The sequence below is a fragment of the Austrofundulus limnaeus genome, unplaced genomic scaffold, assembly GCF_001266775.1.
Source record: "Austrofundulus limnaeus strain Quisiro unplaced genomic scaffold, Austrofundulus_limnaeus-1.0 Scaffold314, whole genome shotgun sequence".
NCBI lineage: Eukaryota > Metazoa > Chordata > Actinopteri > Cyprinodontiformes > Rivulidae > Austrofundulus > Austrofundulus limnaeus.
Genome location: NW_013952716.1, coordinates 324,467 through 326,458, shown reverse-complemented (window position 1 = coordinate 326,458; position 1,992 = coordinate 324,467). Strand labels below are relative to the sequence as shown.

At 39.5% G+C, this 1,992-nt stretch overlaps 1 protein-coding gene across 1 annotated transcript in view; it reads left to right on the top strand.

Annotated features, from left to right (window-relative positions):
• Window positions 1–451: 451 nt before the first annotated feature.
• The window catches only part of si:dkey-172j4.3 (diacylglycerol kinase delta), a gene marked incomplete at both ends in the record, with an annotated part of 96,257 nt that continues 94,716 nt past the window's right edge, over window positions 452–1,992 (top strand). Inside the window, 1 exon segment of the mRNA XM_014021998.1 lies at window positions 452–720. Coding sequence (XP_013877452.1) covers window positions 634–720 — 87 coding nt within the window.

Below are 1,992 nucleotides of genomic sequence, written 5' to 3'. Positions count from 1 at the left end.
ACACCTGTAACATGCATTTGGACCCGTGGGGACCTGACACTGGTCCCCACGATTCACTTCGGTCCCCACCTGGCTGCTTTTTTTTTGTAAAAAATACCCCATGTTGTAGGAAAAACCCGTCCACACAAACACACAAACACACACACACACACACACACACACGCACACCGCCTGGATTGGCGTCTGATCGAAAGCACGTTTTCTTTGCTGATGAAGCATCTCACCAGTATAATCACTATCACTTTCACTTTTGCTCAGACTGGTGTGTTTTTAAACAGTTTGTCTCAGAAACTCAGGAAGGATAAAGAGGAACTGTGACAAAGACATGACTGAGGCATTGATGACACTTTGAAGCAAACATCCTCTTGGAACAAAATAGAAAAATAAAAAAAGTTTTCTCCTGAGAGCTTTTTCTCTTCTAATCAATCATTTATTCCTCCATCTTTTCCAGATTTGGGACAGAGAGATCCACATAAGGAGGACTGTGGCATCCCGGATTCTTTTAACCACCACCCCCTCAATCCTCGTCCTCTCTTCACCTCCAGGCGTTCACCTGGCCTCACCTCACTTCTCCCTCGCCTGTTTCGCAGCTTTTCCTTTTCGTCCCGYCTCGCCGCTCGTCCCTGTCACCTCATGGCGTCCAAACTGAACCCGAACGTCCTGTACGTGGCCGGCGAGCCTCTGGGGTCGCCCCAAGGCGACTCAGAGAGGACTCCAAACGTGAGTGTCTGGGTTCTGTACTGTTGCAAAACCTTTGTACGGATTGTTCCTCTCCTCGGGGACCTTGCTTCGTTGCACAACTTAAAAATCGAATTTATCCAAGTCTCAGATATGAGAATGAGGAAAGAAGGACAGCTGACTTGGGCCCTGAAAGATGCAGGTTCAATACGTCACATCCATGTTTACATGTTGTAGTGCCCTTGAGCAAGACACCTCCTAACTGCCCCTTGCTCCACTTGGGTATATATGATGGGTCAAAAGCAGAGCACAACTTTAATCTTTCTACTGGAAAGTTTCACCTTCAAATTGATTTAAAATCTAAAACTTGTTTATTTAAATGTTATTTTTTTCGACCTTATTTGTAATTTTATTATCATCTGAACCATTGACCTACATTTCTCAGTTTCTGATTTGGTGGTCAAATGTTACTCATTCAGCTTCAGTTCTCGTCACTTCATATATGTAGCACCAATAACAATATATCACATATTTATGGCCATCAGTGAGCATATTATTGGTATATCAAAGGATTGCAGTAAATTATAGGCCATTATATTTGTTCTACCTTGCTTTTATGTTCTGTGTGCTAATAGGCTAATATATTTAGTCAATCCAACTGGGCCACAATGCCCACACCTGGTTTGGATGCTAATAATGACAGAAGAGAAAGTGAGGGGAATGTGGGTTTATCGCAGCAGATATATATGACAAATATATGATGCAATATTAACCCTCAAATTGACCTTCAACTTTATGAGAACTGTTTCAAGGATGTAGGGCAATCCATTATTTAACATAACTGCTAAAAATAATTAATATTAATATTTTGGTCCATCAAAGCTGTCTCAGCCTGAATTAAAATGTCAAATTTAAAGACTTTGTAAAAATCTTTTAGCTCCTTTGAGGCCGTAAGTTTTTACAAAACCCACAATTGCTTTTTTTAAATTGACAATTTATTTATTTATTCATGGCAATTTTTTTAAAGGAGCCTTTCCCCTTTATGATGCCCAAATGGATTTTAAACATTAAAACAATAATAATAATAAAAAAAATCCAGTTCACAGTTGTTGGAAGACCCTCCATCCTGGGCTTGACTTGTGCAGTGGAGCCTGCACAAAATACAGAAAATTTACGGTTCGGTTCGATACTTTAGTCTCACGGTTCAATATTTTTTCGATACAAAAAAGAGAAATTTCCATGCCCCTTTTAACCTGTAATTTATTTATATTAATTATAAACATTTGTTTAACCTCAAAAGTACAGTTTTTAAAT